This window comes from Syngnathus typhle, linkage group LG11 (genome assembly GCF_033458585.1).
Source record: "Syngnathus typhle isolate RoL2023-S1 ecotype Sweden linkage group LG11, RoL_Styp_1.0, whole genome shotgun sequence".
NCBI classification, from domain to species: Eukaryota; Metazoa; Chordata; class Actinopteri; order Syngnathiformes; family Syngnathidae; genus Syngnathus; species Syngnathus typhle.
The window spans coordinates 4,224,491-4,246,253 of record NC_083748.1 but is presented as its reverse complement, the minus strand read 5'-3'; the positions used below and the strand labels follow the sequence as shown (position 1 = coordinate 4,246,253).

General features: G+C 42.8%; 1 protein-coding gene across 1 annotated transcript; it reads left to right on the top strand.

Moving 5' to 3' along the window:
- The first annotated feature begins 237 nt into the window (after nt 1-237).
- On the top strand, nt 238-21,272 carry trim62.1 (tripartite motif containing 62, tandem duplicate 1). The gene is made up of 6 exons (XM_061290707.1): nt 238-339; nt 1,511-2,022; nt 14,162-14,257; nt 16,177-16,433; nt 17,276-17,391; nt 19,104-21,272. Exons 2-6 carry the CDS (start codon nt 1,615-1,617, stop codon nt 19,652-19,654), a joined length of 1,428 nt encoding a protein of 475 aa, XP_061146691.1. The 5' UTR covers nt 238-339; nt 1,511-1,614; the 3' UTR covers nt 19,655-21,272.
- Nucleotides 21,273-21,763: the final 491 nt, after the last annotated feature.

Genomic DNA, 21,763 nt, shown 5'->3' with positions numbered 1-21,763 from the left:
ATTTTAATTTAAGCAAAACCGAAGACGAGAACGTGGAGGAAATCTGGAACGTTCAATCATTCAGGGAAGCTATTGGAATAAAATTAAATTGCAACATTTCACGAGGACGCGTCAGTGGCAAAACTACTTAAAAAAGAAAAACACTAGAGAAATATCATTTGATTTCCGTTGATTTTTAGTCATAGTTGACCAACTGCTCGGCTTCTATTAATACATTTGCCTCAAGAGCACCCCTCGTCTTACCGGCCAGTTGGTTGCGCTTGTTGCCGCTGTGCGTTGCTCTTCTTCCTGGTGGAGACTTGCCTCGGAGGAGTTGCTGATGTCGTTTCACAGCTTCTGGTAAGACCAACAATCTCTCTCTTTTTAAGCAGTTATTTCACTTTTTGCAGTCAAACGTACTTAGCATTTAAACCTTAGTGCGGTTTCCGGCTTTACGCGTAGCTTTTTAAAGGACTATTTAAAGGGTCTCTGTCCGGTCTCATCTCTTTCCCCTTTGCTGCTGTTGCTGGTGGTGGTGTCGCTTGTGTAGACAAATCTGGTTCACCCTCAAACAAGACAAACTAAAGGTGAACAAGTGAGTCAGGAATAAAGCATTTTTTTCTGCCTGCATGTATTTTTCTGCGGTGTAGCCAAGCTGGTAAACTCCACGAAAAGAAGGCAGCTTGTTAGATAGCGACACCGGCAGGGAGGAACTTCGATACTGCAGACTACTGCAGATTGAATGTGGGCAGTTGTGATTAAAAATAAATGTATAAACGTGCACATTTTAAGTGCTCTTTTGGTTTAAACCTGGCATCTTCCTTTCCTAAACTATCCTTTCTTTCACCTTCATTGCATTATGATTTATTTTCAGTTTTAATCCATTTAATTAATATTATGAACTCATCTATTTTACAATAAAAAGTGTATAGGGTTTTCATTTTGCAATCAATCAAGTGCGCTTCATTACCTTCCTTGCAGTGGAAGTCAATGTTGATCCATTAAAATGTGAGTGTGCACTGTGAAGGCTTTTTCACACTGCACTTAGTAGTGCACAGTGTGATGAATGTTGATTTTTGGACATCGGCAAGTGCCTTTGAATTAAATGCCTTCATTCTAAGATCAGCAGGGTGTGACGTCAGAGGAGCATCCATTCGGAGACGAGCTGGTGGAGTAGTACTTGATACTTACTTGGTGGGTCAGAATCAAGAACTTAGCAGGCCATGCTTTGCCCACACCTACTTTGGAGTGGACGTCTCATGTAGGGGGATTTCCACTTGCTACTCTGCTCAATGGATGAGCCATACGGCAAGAAGAAATAACACAAAAGCTCCTCCATTGTTGTCCTTTGTTTATCGTATCAAGTTCCTCTTCTTCTTTATTGAATTTAGTGCGAGGTTACCGGCCGGATTACGGTGTAGCATTCCACCAAACGTTATCCCATGTTCACAAAAATGACACTGACATGATACGTTCACTGGAGGTCATATTTAATGATTAATGGTTTATTTCTCTCTTTTTTTTATTCAAGACAAATCAAAGGATTCCAAATTGTTCCTCCTCCATTGCAATGAACCGCCCAAGTGAGGATTAAGTGCGCCTGAGTGTGGTGCGGCATTCCCCTTTTCTTTGCAAATGGCTTGCTGTCTGAAGGACGAGCTCCTGTGTTCCATCTGCCTCAGCATCTACCAAGATCCGGTCAGCTTCGGGTGCGAGCACTACTTCTGCCGCAAGTGCATCACCGAGCACTGGAGCCGGCAGGAGCCGCACGGCGCGCGCGACTGCCCCGAGTGCAGGCGCACCTTTGCCGACCCGCTGCTGTCGCCCAGCCTCAAGCTGTCCAACATCGTGGAGCGCTACTCGGCCTTCCCGCTCGACGCCATCCTCAACGCCCAGCGCAGCTCGTACCCCTGCAAGGACCACGAGAAGGTCAAACTCTTCTGCCTCACTGACAAGAGCCTGGTGTGCTTCTTCTGCGACGAGCCGGCGCTCCACGAGCAGCACCAAGTCACCACCATCGACGAGGCCTACGAGGAGATTCAGGTTGGTCACACACACACACACACACACGCACACACGCACACACACACACACACACACACAACTAGAAAAAAAATTTAAATAATTATTTCTTCTAAAAGGCGGCTCGGTTCCGCACTGGGTAGCACGTCCGCCTCACAGTCAGGAGGGTGCGGGTTCGATTCCACCTCCGGCCCTCCCTGTGTGGAGTTTGCATGTTCTCCCCGGGCCCGCGTGGATTTTCTCCGGCTCCTGGGCTGGTGCTATGGCTAGTGTCCAAAAAGACGAGGAAATTGGCTCCCCTTTAGGCTTCAAGTCATTCTTTGGAAGCACTTTGGATTCCAAAGAAAAGATGACTCAACGGACAAGACACTTGCAGTTTGTAAATCCTGCCATGCGGTGATCAAATATTCAGGGACCACAAATCTCGATGCACATTTAAAGAAAAAACACGACATCAAAGTTCAGTGTTAAAATAAGCACTTTGTATACTACAATACTCTTGTAATTTCCTAAATAAAGAGTTTGCAGTACCTTGTTGATTCTGCGTATGAATTGCTATAAATCAGGATATTCTATATTTTTTATTTAAAAAAAAATATATATATGTATCGATCGTAGAGCACTATATCGTGATGTATCGTGAATGAATCACAGCAGGGTTTAAGATATTGGCAAATATCGTATCGTGCTTCTTTGTATCGATATGATATTGTATTGTGACAAAACCCGCGATTTACAAACTGCAAGTGTCTTGTCCGTTGAGTCATCTTTTCTTTGGAATCAAAAGTGCTTCCAAAGAATGACTTGAAGCCTAAAGGGGAGCCAATTTCCTCGTCTTTTTGGACACTAGCCATAGCACCAGCCCAGGAGCCGCGTACTAGTTGTCGTTACACCCCTAGTAACGATTCATCGATACACATCAATTAATCGATATAATGCTCTACGATTTATTGGCATCGATGCTAAACGTAAACATCGATTTATATCGCCGTGTTTGACCTCGGCCATTAGACGCGACTTTATTTTGAAATCCAGTTCATTGTTGCTTGCTTCCTCTTTCCGGGAGCAGTGCGCGGCGTGTTGTGTTGTGAGCAGAGCTGGCACGCGAAAGGGGAGCCGACAACTACGCGGCTCCTGAGCTGGTGCTATGGCTAGTGTCCAAGAAGACGAGTAAATTCGCTCCCCTTTGGGCTTCAAGTCATTCATTTGGAAGCACTTTGTAATTTCCTAAATAAAGAGTTTGCAGTACCGTGTTGATTTTGCGTAGGAATTGTTATAAATCAGGATATTGTTCTATATCGATCGTAGAGCACTATATCGTGATGTATCGTGAATGAATCACAGCAGGCTTTAAGATATCGGCAAATATTGTATCGAGGTTCTTTGTATCGATATGATATCGTATTGTGACAAAACCCGCGATTCACACCCCTACTTGATAGTGATTATTTTGCCAACAACTGCTTTCCTCAAAGATGAGTCGCAGATAAGATGTCAGAATGGCTCAGGGTATTCTACCGAAAAAACGGGACAGGTCCCAGTGATGGCTCGCTCGCTCGCTGGGGATTTAATGTGGGTCACCAGGCAAATTAGCAACATTTGTTCTAGTTTCTTTGACATGGCTTTTGTATCAGGTTGCAATGGTTGGTACGTTTGGTGTAAATCTGCAGCACATATGCATCATGCAAATTTCCGATTTAACTACGAGGGGTTCTCCCGTACTCCTCATCAAAATCAACATTTAAAAAAGAACCAATCTATTCTCGTTCAGTCGATCAAGGAACCTACACTACGGTAATTGATAATGCTCATCCCCCGTGTATGCTCGGCTCTGCAAATATCGATGGCAACCGGTCTCTGTGTTTGAAGCCTGAGAAAGGTTAAATGGTGCAGCGATAGAGGACATGTCATCAGGCGCAGCACGTGATGTTTCTCTTTCCTCGGATTCTACCAGCTTGTCCCGCGGCTCGGAAGCTCTTCAACAATCTGCCGTTTTGTATTCTGGCCGGAGCCTGGGAGGCTTCCCAGATTTGCCGCGCTGAAAGGGAACTATGAGCACTGGAATCAAAGCAGGATCTCATGGGGAGGTTTTTAGCCAGCAAGTGGGAATTCTCCAAGAAACAACACCAAAGCACAGCCTTAGAAGATCTTCTCATGTAGAATTAATCTTTGACGTGGTCCATCTTGTAAAAAAGTGTGCTATTGTTTCCTCCTCCCTGCCAGCCAGCGAATAGGAACGACGTGTCAGATAGAAGCATGCTTAAGAATGTCACCTGCGGGCACAATCAATTACTCAAGTGCCAGAATTTCATGTTCAGGCTGCAGAACACTGGCAATGTTGTTTCTTCCTCATCGTATTACCAAATCGTATGTGGCAAGCTATCGCTGTCAAATGGTGTGGCTTTTTGTCAGGTTTTTTTTTTTCCCTCAGGTTTTGTCAACTGAAGGAGAAATTTATCTTGGAGCAAGGGACAGCTGTGTACACATAGAGCCGAAAACCTACAAGGGTTACGTGTGCGGCAATAGTCCTCTATTGCCGTAGTCCTCTATTGCCGTCGCTTGCGTCATCGTCTCACCCTTACAACAAGCACTGACTCCCTGTGCTTTTGTTTCTCTATCAGTGCGACAAATACTATCTTGCTATACATACAGTAGACAATACAGACATCGTGACAAATGCCCTCAAGATAAATCACAGAGAAGTTGTGGTGTCGCTGCGCCGGCGCGTGTCATTGTCAGTCTTCTTTTGCAAGCCTAGTTGCAAAACAAAACAAAAATAAATCTGTCATTGTTCTTCTAGCTCGGTGGCGGGCTGGTCTGAACATGACGCCAGCTCTGGCTTTTCTCAAGTTACTCCTGTAAAAGCCTCATTAATAAAAGAAGAAGAACATCAGCAAGTGTGTTTGTTTGAACTGCACTGTTTAGCGAGGAGCCCCCCCCCCCCCCCCCCCCCTTGCATTGCACACTTGTGCATGTTGACCACATGTTATGCTTGCCGGTGGCTACTAAAGAGGGCAGCCCTCAGTTGGTGTGTTAGCAGGCTGTAATCTCCTCAGCCTGGCATGTCACTTGGCTGACCCTGCCGGCCGGGCGGGCCCTTGAGACGTGTTGCATGCGGTGGCTTTACCTCCCGCTGGTTTGCATCCTTTGGCCATGTTTGCGTTGCGCAAACAAACTGATTTCTCAACATCCACGTGGTTCATTTTAGTTCACCACAATACTTTTTAAAGCCCGACATAGTACATGTCTTTTATAATAATAATAATTCAAACAAAAACTAAAACAATAATAATAATAAAATACAGCAATAATAATAATGCTGATTATATTATTATTATTAATAATAATAATAATAATAATTGTATTTACAATGCACTTTACATTTCAAAGAAACCTCAGTGCTTTTTTTTTTTTTTTTTAGAATAATAGGTTTGTGCAGGTCAGATGATGATACATAGGTACCAGTGTCTGACATTGTAATCAGTGTGACATTATACTAGTGCACAGGACGCAGTGTAACCTGCTAATGAATTCTCCTCAAAGGAAGGCAGACAATGTGAGAACTCTAAATATGAAGTATATCCTGCCGGAATTTGGAGCACATCCAGTAATTCCGTTGTGAAGGAGAAGGTCAATGCCAAACAACCTATTGAATGTGATGTACGGATCTCATCGGGGCGTGACCTTTTTCGTGCACACAGTACATTCAGTTAAGAGCAGAGTGTGTGGAGCCACATTTGTAGAGTATTTTTTTTTTTAACTTGTAATGTTGGCAGTTAAGCACAACTAACCTCGCGAGGCTTCTGTTTCAAATTTGGTGCAGATATTCTCTGAGCCAGACCACCCTGCTATAGGTGAAAAGCTGCACTATAGAAGCAGCCACCTTTTTTCTTTTCTTTTTTTTAATCTTTCCCACAAGCTTTAAACTCATTAAAACACACTATGAGCAATTCTAGTTCAATAAATAGCTGACTTGGGCGACTTGTAGTTTCCCTTTCCTGACATTAATGGCCGTTTTATCAACTGCAATGTTAAAAATCATGAAAAAGATATATGAAACATGACCATTATAAAAATCATTTGAAAAGATGACCACTTCTGCATGAACATTTCAGTCCATAATTGGATGATGAAGACTGTGTGTGACCAAGTATTCCTGCTGTCTGCTTGCCCTAAAGAAGGCTTTACACTCTATTTGACAGCCGCGAGCAACCAGATGCATGATGGCGTCTGTTAATTAGAGCATATTTGGAAAGTAGATGGATACAGTGGACAGCATGTGAAGCAATAAGGCAGCTGTGTAGTAGACTAAAGCCCACGCTGCTGGAGACTTCAAATGAATCCGCCTACGCCGTTCTGCCATTGAAAGCATCCAGATGCACCTTGCGTGTCATCTGCTATTAACGCCGTTCCCTATTACCAGCCCGCCAGATGCATGAAATATAAAAAGTCCATTTGCATTTCTGCCACCTGCATCGATGCCAGACCGGGCGGTCTTTGTCATATTTTTGAAGTGTTCTTGCAGGTCGCCGCTCACTTTTCTGAGCATCGCCACGGCACTTGGCTGTGCCTCTGCAGTAATGAGTCAGGCCTTCTCAAGGACACCCACAGATGCCGCCCCCACCACCTTTGTGGTTTCGCATCATCTCGCCTGCCCTCTTTTCCCCCTGCAGCTTCACCTCTCGTTCATCTTTTTTCTACCGTCTTCGCTGTGAATCATTTTTTTTAAGCTCTCGGTGACTAAGGATTTAATCTACCACCTAACCTGCAAAGCAAGATATTTGTCACACGGTATCAGAAAGATTGGTTGGGCAACAAACACTTGGCCTATCCACCAGGAAAAATAAGCATTCATCCAATCTTACTGCCACTTCACTGCTCAATTTTTTTTTTTATTATTATTGTGCTTTTGCCGTGTAATATTTTCTATGTCACTGTATTTTGCTATATTTTTCCACATGGAGTGTTACTGCCAAGCGATTAATGTCAGCCAGGAGAAAGGCAGAGCTCACAGTCACACACATTCCACACTCAAACAAAGCTAATGTGCCTGTTGCAAATTTCACGTCTTAAATTACCCGTCTACAGTCTATATTGTATTGATATTGCAAACCGCCACTACAATATTTACAACCAAATTTAGGTAAACAACGACATGTGTCATCACCAGATATTGAATGAAGGAATGAATGAATCTTTATTTTGAACATGATTTAAAGAATAAAAAACATTAAAAAACAAACAATATCTATCACTGTTCAAAATTCAGGAACATCGGTAAATAAAGTACAAATTTTACACATTACATTCAGGAACAACGGTAAATAAAGTACAAATATTACACATTACATTTTTTTTTTATTTAAACTGGACTGACTTAAGTCTCTTTCTCCTTTATTTATTGGTCATAATCAGTGGTGGAGCTAGGGGTGGCTGTGTGGGCCACTGCCCCCCCAAAAAATATACTTTGCAAAATGAAACTGAAATGGAATAACACGAAGTCATGTGACAGGACAGAGTGTTTATCTACGCATGTATCGTCGGTAGATTAAAAGATAAACGGAAGCGCTTAACCGAGAAAGTGGAGCTGGTAGTGCATCTATCAAAGGCAACATTTTGTCTTGTTAAGATGATTACTTTTGGCCCGCACTTAGCTTAAGTGAGATTCAGAAGTCGGTGTATGTGCTGGGCGTTCGAAATGCCATGGTAGTGCATTAGCCACGTGTACGTGCTCTGGAAGCCATTTTAGTAGAAAGCACCAAAGATTGATTTGACGATTAAAAGGTGGCAGCGAGCTTAAAGTAGCAGTAAACCTGTGTGGATCCTCCCGAGTTATTTAAATCACATGTTGACTTCTAAGTTGCGTTATTTGTGTGCCTACATCATAAAACCTTTGTCAACTCAAGTGTTTTTCACAAGTATTAAGTGCTATTTTGACTTTAGTACTGCGTTAGTGGCACATTCTGACATGCATAATAATTTGAGTTATCACCAAATTAAAACGTGTCTAATAGAAACAGGAAGGTGTTTACAGAGTGATACTGTCACTTTGTTGTGTTTTTGAATCCACCCATCCAAAAACTTTCTCTGATGGTTTTTTTTTCCCCAGAAAAGATTAGTTGAACTCGAAAAATGTCAGACTTTGGGGGTGATTTTTTTTTTATCGGAATCATATAACAATTGAAGCGTGGGGCCTCCCGGTGGACTGAGTAATTGAAAGAGGAAGTGCGGTGCTTTTAAAGTTGCACAGCTTAAAGCCAGGCTTAGTGTTGAGGCATTCCCTCCACGCAATGTGATGCAGATCAGAAGGGAAAGCAGCTCACAGATGACATTAAATGCATGCATGTGAGCAGACAGCCAAAGATGTTGCTTTCACTTCGCCTCCCTTTCAGGCAGACGGACCAGTAAAGCGACGGACATAAATATGTATCTTGTGAGATTTGACCACGCCGCTTTGATGTTTTGTTTGGGATTATGGGAGCCGCTGCTGAATTCTTGATTAGCTGTGGAATTAAAACAGATTAGAGACCGTTGTTCCCTGGCAGTGGCCACGGCCGGACTGTAATCTGTTGTAATTCCCCCCCCGTCCCTGTGATTTGCAGCAGATGATTTAATTTGAGCCGAGCTTCCAATCACCCAAGCGCCTCCTCTATAATTGAAGCCGGAGGTTGTTTACCTGTTAAACGTCTCTTTTGTCAAAGTGGAAAAGTGATGGTCAATTTCTGTTTGCCTCCCAACCTGTGTTTCCAGCTCGAGTCCCGCTGCAGTAGAATACCGCACCGCTCGGGGCACTCCCACACTTCTCGTTTTCAGTCTCTTCTTAGTAGTATCTATAGAATCAGGGGAATCTTGTCACCATAACCAGGAGCAATGTCGGCGTAATCACCAGCTTCAGAAGCGACACTGATTTTCTCCTGTTAGATTAAACACTACTTGACAACCACTTCAGGTAAAACGCAAACAAAATAATGAGATCCATTGCAAAAGATACCATTGATAGGCAAGAGCGAAAATATGAGAAAAGGCTCTCGGTATGCTGCCAGTAAATAAAACTAGGCAATAATATCTGACAATATTTCCTTAATGCTCAATTACCTGGGCTCTCACTCGCCAAAATTTTGGTTGAATTCCAAATAGACCAAACTCGGGATCATCTAACACTAGAGGTTAAAGTAATTTCATCTTTAAAAACCTATTGCCGAATTGAAATGCACAATATTCAATAACTAGCCATAGGACAAAAGTGTACCTCACTTTGTGTCCAGTTGGCATTTTTTAAGTTATGTTAGCAATCACCAATTTGGGCCTAATTGTCGTGTGATGAGCTTTACAGTCCCTCAAACTTTATTTCCTATTGTCCATAATGGCATTAGGTAGCCATAGCCATTTAGGTTTGATGGTCAGGCTAATAAGCGGAGGCGGTCACGCGGCTGTGACTTATTGCTAATGTGTCACTGTATAACAAATGAGCTTCCCTGCAGCAGTAGGAGCGCGAGGCAGTTCTTCTCGCGGCGACGTGGTTCAAGCCAAATGTGTGCTGCAGTTTCATATAAGCGGCATCTTATTATCAACTCTCGCTGTAAGTGCTTATTTATTGCCAATGAGTCGGGCTAGCTGCTATAAATGTGCTATTGATATGGCAAATACAATGTTTGCGCCAATGTCATGATACAGGATGACTTCCAAGTTGTTCCAATTCACTGCTTCTCAATTATTAGATGATCGAAAACATTTTGCGACTATTAATATAATTTGTCATCAAAATGGTTGTAAGTGTACCTCTGCCTGACATTGTGTCCTTATTAAATGAAATATAGATCAACCTATGAAAAAAGAACTATATTAACATGGATTTTTAAATCTCCTTTGATTTTTTTTCGTCTTTGTTAAATATTTATCCATGATGTCTTGAAAGAGTTTGTTCACTGCAATTTATATCTCCTTACAGCAAATAGTCCCTGCACACACTGGCAATGTGAGCACCACTGCCACCTACTGTAGTAGATGTGCAATTACACTTTATTCTCGTATGGCAAAAAAAAAGGTTTCTTCGCGTCAGAAATTTGTAGTAGACGTACAGTAGTACCTCAGGACTGCAACCAAAATCTTTAGGTAAATAAATATAACTTCGTTCATTCATTGTGTATGATAAAAAGTCACAACTCAATGTGACATTATATTACAGTTCAACTACATTCTAAATTTATTATTATTAATATTATTTATTTTGATTAATTATTCATTCCATCTTGGCTGATGGAGGAACCAAGCGATAGGAGAGCCAGGCGCGCATTTAATTAGGTCAGCCAACTCTGCTTATTGCTCACAAGTCGAGTACACTGACCCCTTGGCCGCATCCATTCCATTAGGCCGAAGCGCCATCACACTTTCTCACCGGGAGATTTATGTTCTTGACACATTCTACATGGTTTTATATTAATAACATGCTGACTACTAGAGATCTGACTAATCCTAAGAGGCTTTACCAAAAAAAAAAAAAAGATGTTGCTGGCATTCATTGGATTGTGAAATTCCTCTGGCAGTCAAACATATCTCGGGGGTCATTTTCAGGGTGTGCTGTACCCACACACACACACTTTTTTTTTTTAGATGAAAGCGTTGTGTTGTGCATTCATCTCCATGTGGACGTCACCCAGCCACTTCTTCTGTTGTTTGTTTGGAGAAAATAAACATCAGAAATGACGTTGCCGCTTATGCTCAGAAAGAGATTGATACATTTGTTGAAGTGTGAATTTAAGATAAGTTTAGATTAAAAATTTCAGCCGTGTTTGTAGTAATAGTGGAAATGGAGAAATGAGTGGAATGCAGTATGCAAGTTCTTCTGATAAACACAGCATCTTGGCAGCATTTTTTTTTTTTTTGCCTACAGGAAGACAAAGTTGAGCACAGAATGAAACGCACAGAAATGCTGACCAACTTTTTTTTCCTGAAGGTGCTATGCTTGAATTAAAAATAGTGCATGATCTTTTGTGGCATCAGTCCTGGAAACTTTTTGTGACTCACAAATTCAACCTCAAAGGCACAACTATGTGCGTGACACGATATCCCACAATCCATTCCTTACAGTTGAGGGATGAATAATATTCAAAACTATTCAAACAGCCGAGCCATGTTGTTTCTTTAGCTCTTTCGATTTGGAGTGTCGCATTTGCATACTTCCTCGTTTCAAGTTAGAGCTTCAGAGCCCCAAGTCATCATTTGCATGGCTCGCCCTATTTATTGACAATTGCAAGCGGCTGCTACATCACCTTTTCTCATCGCCATCTCTTCAAAGTTGGGATAGCACTACAGATTAAATAATATAAAGAATATCACAATTAATCACAAATTATCATAATGATGCCAGATTAACAACTGTTGTCCTTTTAAGATGCCCTGCGGCAAACACCAAGAAACCTAAGTGCAGTGTGAAAAGGCCTTTAAGTAAAAAGTCATCCAACTAAGTACTAATAACCATTTGATATTTTAATAATGAAGCTATAAAACAATTTTCTGATATAGTTCACTATGCTGTATTTCCTTTATGTGTTGGAGTTATGCAGCATTCATCTTTGGCCAACCTGCATACAGGAATTATGTCTGTGGGATGTCAGATAATATTAAGAGCATATTTTCCATCCTGGAGGCTTTTCAAAGTCATTTTTCAGGCCTACAAAGGTGCATGTTTTGTTTGAGTCTTCATCATGCTGACCCAACGCTCTGCTATATATCCTGCAGGAGCTGGCCGGAATAATAAAGCTGGCTGGTTTGCGTTTGCTTTCAATGCAGAGCCACGGGGAAGCGTGCACTTTTAGACGCTATAAATAATGAATAAAGCCCTTCAGCACGGAGGAGAGAATGACGGTGAGCCTGGAAATTGACATCCTTCATCTGGGAAGGACTTCATTATTAGTGTCATGCATACAAAACGCAAAATGATCCAATCTGACAAGTTGAGGTTTTACGTCTCATCCTGGTAATATCGCCTCGAGAAAATTCAAATAAGGAATGCAGCTCGTCGCATATGTTTTTTTAAAGCAACACAAGTGTGCCCATGTTGCTGCGTGACTGTTAGGATAGAAATGAAATCTTCTCTATTACAAAGTTGTTGCCGACGCATTATTGGATGCAACATTGTGGCAACAAAAATAAAGCTTAGCTGCGCGCCGCTGCTCCCGTTCCTCGCCGCCGGTCTCGCTAGTATGAATATTTTAAAACTAATGAAGATTGGAATAGCCAAAATTAGTGAGGCTAACCGTTTCTGTCATACGCATAAACAAAAAAAGTTTTCCTCGTCTTGTGTAGAAACATCGATGTGTGTGTATCCACTGTTCCGAGGTCAGAGCTGGCTGTGTTTGCAAACCGTTTCATCTGTGGAGAGTAATGGAAATTTTCGCTTAGTTAGTTCCGGGTCATGAATCATGTCTCTCCTTAGTTTCACTGTAATTTCAATTCAAGTGCGGTTGGCAGAATTAAATTAGCTCTTTATTTTGCTCCTGTTCTGCAAACTGGTCTGTTGGCAAATTGGAGAGGTAAAAAAAAAAAAATGTCTGGGCATATTCTTCTATTGCACAAAGAAGACTAAATTTGAAAAATTGAACCATATTTATTTTCTCATAATAAAGATTTGATCGTACTGAGAGCGCATCCGGTCATTAATATTTGAGTTGACTTTTCGACTTCTTAACACTTCTGCTGGTTTAGCCTCCAAATAGCGGTGGCTAGTAAGTTGCAAAGCCAAAGTTGATGGTCTCCAATTTCATGGCACCCCGAGGTGTAAGCAGTAAGATGCATGACCTGCCTGAAACTTCACGGTTATAGTAATAACACATTATATGCTCTGTAACAATTTTCACAGCAGACTCAACATAATAGCAGAGGAGCACATTTTCTCGGTCAGTCTGTCAGCTGCGGCACCGCCATCATTAACATGGAGAGTCACGCTCTTCCACCACCCGAGCTCACTACGTTTGTTTTCCTCTCCTGGTGTCCTTGAGAGGAGAAATGCAGCATCTCGGTTCATTTTCTAGCAAGCTCTTGAGCTCGGTGAATATAAGTACTCCTGTTGCGTCCGTCCCGCTCCATATTTTAAATGCTTATAGTTTTCTTTTGTCAGCAGAGATCTTTTCTCATATTTCTTTCAACTGAGTATCTCGTTGATTTTCTTCCTGCCGCCCACCTCGCCTTAGCCGACAGCTCGATTTGGACGATATGTGCTGCCGTAAGTGTTCAAGGGAGGTGACACCAGGGCCAAGCAATCGGGCGGCGTGATTACGTCAACTGTGGAATATAAAATAGATGATGCTGGCGTTTCTGCCATTTGTTTCACCCTGAATTAGAAGCATTGCAATGAAAAGATGCTGACATGATATGCCCAATAATTGGTTTTTCCTAGAGGTAGGTGGGCAAGTCTACAATCCATTGCGGCTAGAACACCTGACACTCTTATGGGAAGACTTTCGACTTGTAACTCGAAACACCATACTGATATATTTGGTTGAGAAATCCATAGAACACAACTCAATGTTGCAGTAGAGCCATGAAATGGGTAAAGGACTTAATACAGGATTTAATTAAATCTATCCATCCAGGAAAGTGAAATACATAACACTCAACATGATAGAACAAGAAAATGAGCCAAACAACACCAAGCAGGTGCTAATTCAAGAACGAAACAACATCTGCTCGTCTCAGATGTGAGTGTACTCCATCTTACGGGATCTGTGTAAACCTGCATTCTTTGTGACAGCTTTCCCAGCCGCCCTCCACAGAGTCTTGCTCCTTGCGTGAGGAGACCTGAGGATAACTGAGCAGAACCAGCGTGAGCCCAGACGAGAGATGAGAGCCGCTTTCCTCAACGTCCCTTGCGATTTCATGCGATCTTTTCATGCCTCGGGTCTCCATCTGCATTCCTTGTTTTCTCGCTGTGGGTTTTAATCCGTGCCCAAGCTGAGCGCGTAAGAACAACAAACAATGCAAAGTTGGATCAACAGAGCAGCATAGAGTTGAGCTGAAACCACGCATTAGCATTTCCGTGTAGCTGTCCTGTAGGCACCATTTGAGCAAGTCAAGCATTGTTTTGTTATCTGTTAGCGTTTGTCTGCTAGGCTTGATCACGGCTCGCTGACCGGCCTGTGCTTGTCATTTGGTTGTGTCGCAGAGGGAGATGAAGGAGCAGCTGGCCACCCTGCAGGACAGCGAGAAGGGTCACACCGAGGCCCTGCAGCTCTTGCAGAGACAACTCACTGAGACCAAGGTACTGCAGCAATCCTCCTCCTTAAACAAACAAGTCTCATTCACCCAGCTACCCTGTAAATGTACATTTATGCTAGTAAGGGATTCTGAATAAGAGTAGAGCGTAAAACATTGGCTCGTGCATTATTGTCAGTCACCAGTCTTCCAGAATTCCAAATAATTCTTTCCGGAAGCAGTCATGCCCCAAAAGTAAAAGGTTTACTGAGGATTCTGAGGTCTACAGTCTAGGTCTTGTTTTTTGTAGATTAAATTTCCTCTCAAAAACGTTTTTTTTTCCCTTTTTTTTTGTTGACCAGTAAAAATATAGTATACTGATTTATTATAATTTTTTTCCTTATTTTTTTGTTAACTCGTCATTTTTTCCCTTATTTTTTTGTTGACTGGTAAAAATGTTTCTTTTCTTTCTCAATTTTGTTGTTGTTGTTGTTGTTGTTGTTTTTGTTGACTGGTACCATTTGTACTCCGAAGCTACGTTGTGGTTCCACATATATTTGCTTATGCGTTTTCTCACGAAAGCCCGTCTTCTCTAGAGAGCCGGAGTGACACTTCCCATTGCACACTCTACTAGATTACACGCATCGAGACTGAAACGCTCCAGCGCACCTGCTGTGCCAAGTTGGAGCATCGCATCACTTCCCGTCAAAGCGACACCAACCCATTGGGTTGACGTGGCCTAACTACGGGATACCATCCTTTCATCCACTCTTCAGTGGGCTAATCAAATTAGATTTGGCCCCTTTCTGGAACACACTCATGTTACCAACACATTTGTGTCTGAGGTGTTTAGGGAACTTTTCCGTCCTCGCCTAAAGGGCCGCTTGTTTAGTCTGTATTTGTGCCTATTCCTGCATAAAGCGAGGAGAACCTTTTTTCCAGACACCTGCTCGGTACCATCACGTTCTGCTGCACCTCAGCGGCATGCCAAGGAGACTGATCATGGAGCCGCTTCATCCGCCCACTGCGCTCATCAACTGGCTCGGAGGGCTGCCGCGCAGCCCGCCCTAATGTCATAACTGTCACGCTCTTTGAGAAATCACAGCCTTTCAGCGATTCCCAGGGAGAGCGTACCTGCCCCCACTCCAAGAAAGAAAGAGGAATTTTTAGCCCACTGTAATTAAATCATAAAGTTCAGAGGAGAGATTCATACGATATAGAGAATAAGTAGTTTTTGTGCAACAAAGGGGCCTAATGATTGTAATTTTCCAAACAACAATGACCGTGTGTCAATGGAGTGTCTCATAGGACAAACACCTGATCTCAAAGAAGAACTCATTTAATTGTACATCCAGACAAATGTCCGGATTGAAGGTCACCGGTGGTGTCGTGTTGTTACCCGTTTCTTGTAGCCTGCGTGAGATCGATTCCTGCTCGGTGACTGTCACCCAATTAGGGTCTCGTCTGCCTTTCGCCCACACTTGGCTCGGCGACACAGGACACGTTAGAGAAAAAGGCATACGGTAGTTGGATGCTTGAGGGATTTATTTTTGGGGGAGGGGGGAGTTTAGATGACGGCATATAAACATTTATATAAACAGATTTGGAAGTCAACACAAGATAATGTTGAAAAATCTGTTAACCAAATATTTCATAAAGTGTTTTTTTGGCTGCTGCTTAGACTTGAGAACCTCCTCACATCTTTTTTGTTGATAGCACTCGGATGACTCATTCTCTTTGAGATCTTTCTATTTATCTCTCAAATCGGGGAGCTCAAGTGTTCTGCTTTACCGCCGGCTGCTCCCTTCAAATTGTTCAGCTCCTCACAGCTCTTGAAAACTGTGTGTGAGCCTTTTAATCAACCACAATAATTAACATTCGTCTTTGTTGGAATTATAGCATCGTCTTGTTGAAGCCCTTTAATGAATGTTTTGAACAGAAATTGTAGCGATCCACGAGTGAGTTGTTATTCGGTTTCCTTTACAGTCGTCAGCCAAAGGTCTCCGCGCCACCATCGGAGACGCCTTTGAGCGCCTCCACCGTTTCTTGCGCGAGCGTCAGAAGAGCATGCTGGAAGAATTGGAGATGGATACGGCCCGCAAACTGACCGACATTGAGCACAAGATCCAGCGCTATAGCCAGCAGTTGCGCGACGTCAAGGAGGGCATCCAGATCCTGCAGGAACGTCTCGACGAGACGGGGCGCCACGACTTCCTTGAGGGCGTGGCCGTCACATCCGAGAGGTGAGGGTCTCCTGACAAAACTTTACATTTTGGCACGAGTCGTGGTTTGTGTGACAAATCCCGATAATCCCTGCACAGATGGTGTCTTAGTCCCCGAAAAGCAGCTGTCCGGTTTAATCTGGGAAGGTTCGTAGAGGACGTTTTAATTGAACTGTATCATATCGCCATTCGGGAGCATGAGATTAGTTATTGAGCTAGGGGGATTAAAATGTCACTCAACATTTTGAATCAGGAAACTTGCTCATTTTCCATTTTTCTCTGAAGGAGAAAATATGCTATTGACCGCTCCTTGAAATTGTCTATCAATTGCTATCAAAACATCTTTTATGGAAGACAATAATCTTTTAAGGAGATGCCACATTTCCAGTTACCTCCTGACAATCTCATTCATATTGTCAAGTGCCGGAAAAAAAATCATTTTACCCTCCCAAACTGAGCCGTGACATTTTGAATCGGATCGTTGCATTTTAAAATAAATCGTCTTTGAATCGTATCGCACATCATGTATCAAAATACGTATCGAATCATTTTTATTGAAGAGTTACAGATCACTAGGTATGTGCCAGGTCTTTACGTAGACTCCAAGGTTTTTATTTTACGCCTGGCATTATAAACTTTCCAGAAAGGCTGAATCTTCTGAGTGCTAGGATTAACAAGGTCCTACAGGAGTTGACATCATCATCATCTAACCCCATTCAGTCACTCAAGTCAATTAATGCTAATAAGAGCGAGGCATTTCACCGACAGACAAGATTAATCAACCAGCGTCGAGCCAGCCACTGCATTATCAGCAAGCGGCAATTGAGTGGCTTTAGATTGCCATTGATCTGTTTCCGTCGCAGGATTAAAGGGAAGATCCATGAGACCAACCTGACTTATGAGGACTTCCCCACATCCAAGTACATGGGACCTTTGCAGTACACCATCTGGAAGTCTCTCTTCCAGGATATTTCTCCAGGTAAGCAGGGGGAGAGGGAATGGACGCTTCAGCTAGTCATGGTACGGCTGGAGTTTTTTTTTTTTTATAACCACAGCCGTCTAAAGGCGGCATTATTTATTCACCTTGACTGTTAACACCGAATTATTTGCAGAGGAGTTTGTGTTAGTACTCCTATTTCAACATTCTGCCAATGAGAGGAGGCCAGGCTTACCCCCCCCCCCCCCGCCCTTCTGTCCTTGACTGACAGCCAAATGGAACAATTGGTTCCAATCCATCAGCGGGGGTTGCCAGAGACGAAACAAAGACGTTCATCCTTCATCCATCGTTTGGTTAGCTGTTCTCACCACAAGACCGTTGCTTGTTATTCCCGTGTGTCTCTCACAACACACACTTTGGATTGTGAATCTTTAATGGTTGTAAAAACCATAAGTGGAAAAGCCTCCATTTTGTCCGCCGGCTGGATGGCGGCCGTTTACCATTTTGCTATTTTTAACCCGAGCTTTTTTTTTCATGCAAAATTAAAGCTGTCACAAAAAAATCTGGCACACATAATTTGGTATTTATTGCCTTATGGTCAACAAAGTGACTTGTTGGACAGTGACAATTGCTTTCCACACAACAATGTGAGAGAAGTGAAATATCGGATTCCACTTTATAACCCAAATAATGCTAGGTTAACTTTTCAGTGTCAGTCACATTCATTAAGAACATTTACACGGGAGAGCAGGATCAAATCTTCCTCCTAGCATCGATTCCCATAGCAGCATCAATTGCTCCATTCTGCTGGACTCACTCTCGTTTTGGCAAAATTGAGCAACATTTGCACATTAAATAGCTCTGGGCTGTCACGGGCTAAACGCCAGACGGGCGTGCCGCACAATAACAAGCCATCAGTCATCTTTGAGCTCGGAGCACTCACCGCCATCGCCTTTGCGATATTGACGCTTTCTTCCCTACACTGAAAGAGAGAATCTTTTGCAAGGGTGCACTTAGTATCAAAATGATAACGGTGACTGTTTTCCTTCAGCGTATACAGCATATAATCAGCACGTATCTTCCCTCTCACTCGTAAATCTTACTCCCCTGCGTCAGGGAGGAAAAGGTTGTCTAAATGATACTCGCTTCACACGGTCCTGCAATAATGCATGGCGTGCACTTTGCAAACTTACGAAATTGCATTTTTATCTCACTGTTTCAGGCCTCGGTATGTAGGACTGTAATTCTTATATTTTTGGGGCGGATCAACCGTTATATCTTTTCCATTTATGGTATTCAGAATCGCCTTCATGGTATTGCGCAATAATTCGTGCTTATTCATATATATATATATATATCGATCGATCGATATAAAATACATAAATATATTAAAAATATATTTTAAAATATATATATATTTATGTATTTTTAGACTAGCCAGGACAGGAACAGGACAGGAACAATATTTGTTCCAATATAATTGCTTATATTGAGAGTTGGTTGCAGCGCTTCTACGATATTTTACACAAGGAAGTTGATGCTAAGACTTTGCTTGTTAGCTCACATTTTTAGCTTCTCGCTTAGTCTTTTGTTTCAATTAGCTCAGCTTGAAATTACTTACACACAGTGGGCTCATGTAGTTTGATTTTTGTATTTACAAAATGCAGTTGATGGTACTAAAAAAAGTCAACCGTAGGAGGGATCCCTTCAACTGACTTCAATTCTAAACTCCCCATGGTGTTTTTACTTGTCAGTGCCCGCCGCCTTGACGCTAGACCCCATCACGGCCCACCAAAGACTGATCCTATCCGATGACTGTACCATCGTGGCCTATGGGAACCTCCACCCGCAGCCACTGCAGGACTCGCCACGCCGCTTTGACGTGGAGGTGTCCGTCCTGGGCGCCGAGGGCTTCGCGTCCGGCGTGCACTACTGGGAGGTGATGGTGTCGGAGAAAACCCAGTGGATGATCGGCGTGGCCAGCGAGACGGTAAGCCGCAAGGGCAGCATCCAGATCCAACCGGGCCGCGGCTTCTACTGCATAGTCATGCACGACGGCAACCAGTACAGCGCCTGCACCGAGCCCTGGACCCGTCTCAACGTCAAAAGCAAGCTGGAGAAGGTGGGTGTGTACCTGGACTACCCAAAAGGCCTGCTCATCTTCTACAATGCCGACGACATGTCCTGGCTGTACACCTACCGTGAGAAATTCCCCATGAAGGTCTTCCCTTATTTCAGTCCTGGCCAGAGCCACGCCAACGGCAAGAATGTGCAGCCTCTGCGGATTAATACCGTACGCCTTTAAGAGATCCTCGCGGCCGTCCTCGGTTTGATGAAAAATTGAAAATGTTGCGTTTGAGGTGTACGTCTGCGCCACCAAAAGACTCCATTTGAGATCCAACACAAAATGGAAGCAGTGTTGCTTGAGGGGCTAAAATTGGGCCGAGACTATCCATTTTCAAGCTGTCCTAGTTGACAATGGTCAAAACGCTGACAACACCCTCGTTTAATTCAGTCAGTCACATGGTGCCGCTGCTTTTTTTTGTCTTTCCGTTTTGAGCCTCAGTGATGTTTGACTTGTGATGGCTGTCACTTAAGAGAAAACAAAATGGAAGCAAAGGGTCTGTCCCCGGAGATGAAATCCGGCAGTGATCATCTGTTTTGTAGTGCTCATGTTGTTCCGGGTGACTTCTTTGTCTCTTTTCTTTGTTTTTTCTTTGTTCGAACCTGTGGAACCTTCCACTGTCTCTGCACTTTTGTGTCTGTCCACCCTGAAGGTGTCTATACCAGAAAACAATGCTGCTATTGAAGGAAAAATGTAGTATATCCTTTTCTCTGTATGCTCCCTTCGTAACACACTTTATGAGAATTACTACAAAAGATTCACATACAGGGAGTCCTCATTCACATTCTTATGCAGTCCACATGACTTGAATTGCTAGATAAGCGGGAATGTGGCGTCGTCTATCACTAACCTATGATGACCCCCCTCAGTCAAGTCGAAATTACAGTCATTATTTGTGTGGGACATCCAAGTTGCAAACCGTAAATTCCACGTAACGGTATTTTATGGGTTCGGCTTTGTGACATTCACTGAGTTGTATCGCTCTCATCCATCAGGACCTTTCTTTTCTCGGCGTGACTTCCGTTTCCAGTTCTGTGGTTCAGCATGTCGTTCCGTGGTGGTTTTTGATGTAGCTATAGGAAAAACGTATTCTCCTAGGTTATGTTGAATCAATGCTTAGTGCGCCGCTAATCCATGGGATAAAATCACAGAGGTGTTTGTTCCAAGTATTCAGCTTAAGCGGCACATGAGTCCGAAGAACCTCTCGTCTCGCAGACAAATCTAGCACGCTGGCTGGTTTGCGTGCGTGACTGCGTGAACGTTTTGAATCCAGCGGGTGAGTCATCCTTCATTAAGCCAGTCTGGAACAAAACTGTGTTTTTTGTCATGTTGCACCTCTACCTGCTTGTGTGGCTAACCAGGAAAGGACAAAGTTTGTAATGTTGCTTGTCTTTGTTGTCGTTGTTGTGGTTGTTGATTTGCACCGATCTGTCAGGGTTATGTTTCTGATGAGTACAATCCATTGGTCTGCTTTAAAAAAAAAACAGGGCTCAACCAATCAGGACGCTGGAACTGAAAGGTTACAAAAGTGGGTCCTCGCGTTGGCGACACCTCATTGACATTGCCGTTTTGCGTTTCAATATTTAAAATGAGATTAATGTGCGATGCTAAGTAGGCAGCGAGGACGGCAGAAATACTGTCCTAATGTGTTTATGAATTGATGATGTTGGCTATGACACTTTTATGATTCTCTCGATGATTGTGTCCTTGAACGATGGCTGCTGTGCTCCCATCGACTTGTAAACACTCCAGTGTGGGGAAATGTATTTTAATGTACAATAAATGACTGCTAAAATCATCCTCGGTTTGTCGTTTTCATTATCTCTGCCCTATTTTGGACATTAGAGTCTTGCATTGTGGGAGTTAAAAAGACGTAATATGGATTATAAAGAGCTGTTTTACAAAATGACACAAACGTCAAGGAAAAAGCAAGAGGATTGTGAGATTATACCGTTTTACGATGCATAGCCTGACTTCCTTGTCCCTGGTGCATGTGAGCAAATTATTATGGAAATCCATCGCATAGTTTTATTAAATCAGTTTATGGCTATATCCTGTGACGGTCTGCCCTTTTATCCTTGTCTGGATGCATGTGAAGAAGGATTGTGCTTTTTTGTTCTTGTGAGGACCCATTGTGTTATGATGCATCTTTGTACATTTTTGGATTGTATACTTGTATCCTTGCTAAGATTTATATACGTATGTTGCATGAGAGAATCGTGATCCTTGTGACAGTGTACTGCACAATATCCTTTTTATTTGTGTATATTTGTCATTGGGAGGACATGA